The 1675-nt window shown below is 65.0% G+C and overlaps 1 protein-coding gene across 1 annotated transcript; it reads left to right on the top strand.

Annotated features, from left to right (window-relative positions):
- Positions 1-134: 134 nt before the first annotated feature.
- EMIHUDRAFT_252003 (hypothetical protein) lies at positions 135-1514 on the top strand (the record flags this gene model as incomplete). The annotated part of the gene is made up of 6 exons (XM_005790091.1): positions 135-348; positions 490-567; positions 835-884; positions 980-1033; positions 1197-1337; positions 1407-1514. 6 exons carry the CDS (start codon positions 135-137, stop codon positions 1512-1514), a joined length of 645 nt encoding a protein of 214 aa, XP_005790148.1.
- Positions 1515-1675: the final 161 nt, after the last annotated feature.

Here is a 1675-nt window from a genome sequence, read left to right as displayed (position 1 = left end):
CGACCTGCGTGCTGGGCGACCTCGCCGACGGCGGCGGCGCGTGGGCGGCTGCGCTGCGCGGCGCGGACGCCGTCGTCCACTTCTCCGCCGTCAACCCCTACCCGAACGCGAGCTGGGAGGAGAGCGCCGCCTCGATGCTGCACACCTTCAACGTGCTGCTGCTCGCGGAGCGCGCAGGCGTGCGGCGCGTGGTGCTCGCGTCGTCGAACCACGTCATGGGCGGGTACAAGGAGAAGCGCTCTCACGGCCTCGTCCGCCCAGCCGACCCGCCCGCCTGCGGCACGCCGCTGCGCGACCCGGTCCTCGCGGCGTCGGGGGACGCGGTCGCCTGTTTCTTGTTTAGCCGCGGTGTCTCTTTTGTAGGCGCACCTCGCTGCGTCCGGGGACGCGGTCGCCTACGCGGTCGCCAAGCTCACGGGCGAACAGCTATGCACGTCGCGGTGTACTTTTGTCGTCGGGGTTCTGTTTTAGCGCGGCCTTTCCTTTTAGGCGAGCAGCTCTGCAAGTCGCTTGCGGCAACGCGGCGCGGCCTGCTGCCCGGCCCGTCCTACTACATGCTGCGGATCGGTGTGTGCCCCCAGAAGCGGAGTCTTTGTTCCACCCAGCGCTTCCAGCCGTGTTCCAACCGTTTCCAACCAGCGCTCGAGAGGACACGGATTCCGCCGTGTGCAGATGGATCCCGCTGTTCATTGATTCGCGGCCCCTCGAATTCGCGCGTTGCACCGAGTACACGGCACGAGACCGCACTGCCGCCCTGATTGTGGCGATCCCATGACGTATTCCCGTCCCGAGAGGATTGCATCCTTCCATGATTATTGACAATGATTCTATTAGGCTGGTGCCAGCCCGGCGAGAATCTGCCAGCCACGCTGTCCGCCGCCGGAGTGCCGCCCGAGTTCCCGATCCTAGAATTCAGCAAAAGCACACAGCAGACAGGCTCGACACAGGTGCGGAGTGGCGCGTGCTAGCACTAACACAGGCAAACCACCGGAGCCGGCTAAGCGACTCCGTTAAGATCCCAGAAGCAGAATACGTGTACCCCAACGAGCGCTCGAGAGGACACGTCTCCAGTCGTGTTCAGCCGTATTCAGCCGTGTTCACTGCATTCGCCTCTTTCGTATGCACGCGTGCTCTGGATACACTGCCCAGTGCCATTTGCCCTGAGGTTCGTTTTGCCGCGTAGGTTCCAGACACAGGGCGTCGGCGGCGAGGCGGCCGCCGCCGAAGCGGAGGACGTGGACGGCGATTGGTTCACGGGCATGTGGCTGTCGAACCGCGATTTCTTGTCGTATTTCGAGGCGGCGCTGCGCGCTCCGGCGCCCTCGGCCGGCGAGGCTGTCCCCGCCGGCCATTCGCCTTCATTGGCGCGGCTCTTCATTTCCTCGTAGGCGCCTCCCTCCGGCGAGGCTGTCCTCGTCAACGCGATGTCCAACAACACCGGCATGCGCTGGTCGCTCGAAGAGACGGTCGCCGCGCTCGGCGTCGCCGCGCAGGACGACGCGCGCAGGCCGTGAGCAGCTGGGCGAGCTCTGGCGTACGTTAGGGGTTTGGTCGCGCATGCCGTTAGAGTGCCACACGCACGCGGTCTTACCGGTCTGTCGGTGCCGCGCGGCGCTGAAATGCATTTCCATGACCGGTAAAAGAGAGCGAAGATAACCCGCATTTTTTCGACGCG

The sequence above is a fragment of the Emiliania huxleyi genome (assembly GCF_000372725.1).
Source record: "Emiliania huxleyi CCMP1516 chromosome Unknown EMIHUscaffold_1227, whole genome shotgun sequence".
NCBI classification, from domain to species: Eukaryota; Haptophyta; order Isochrysidales; family Noelaerhabdaceae; genus Emiliania; species Emiliania huxleyi.
This window is presented reverse-complemented; position numbering and strand designations above follow the sequence as displayed.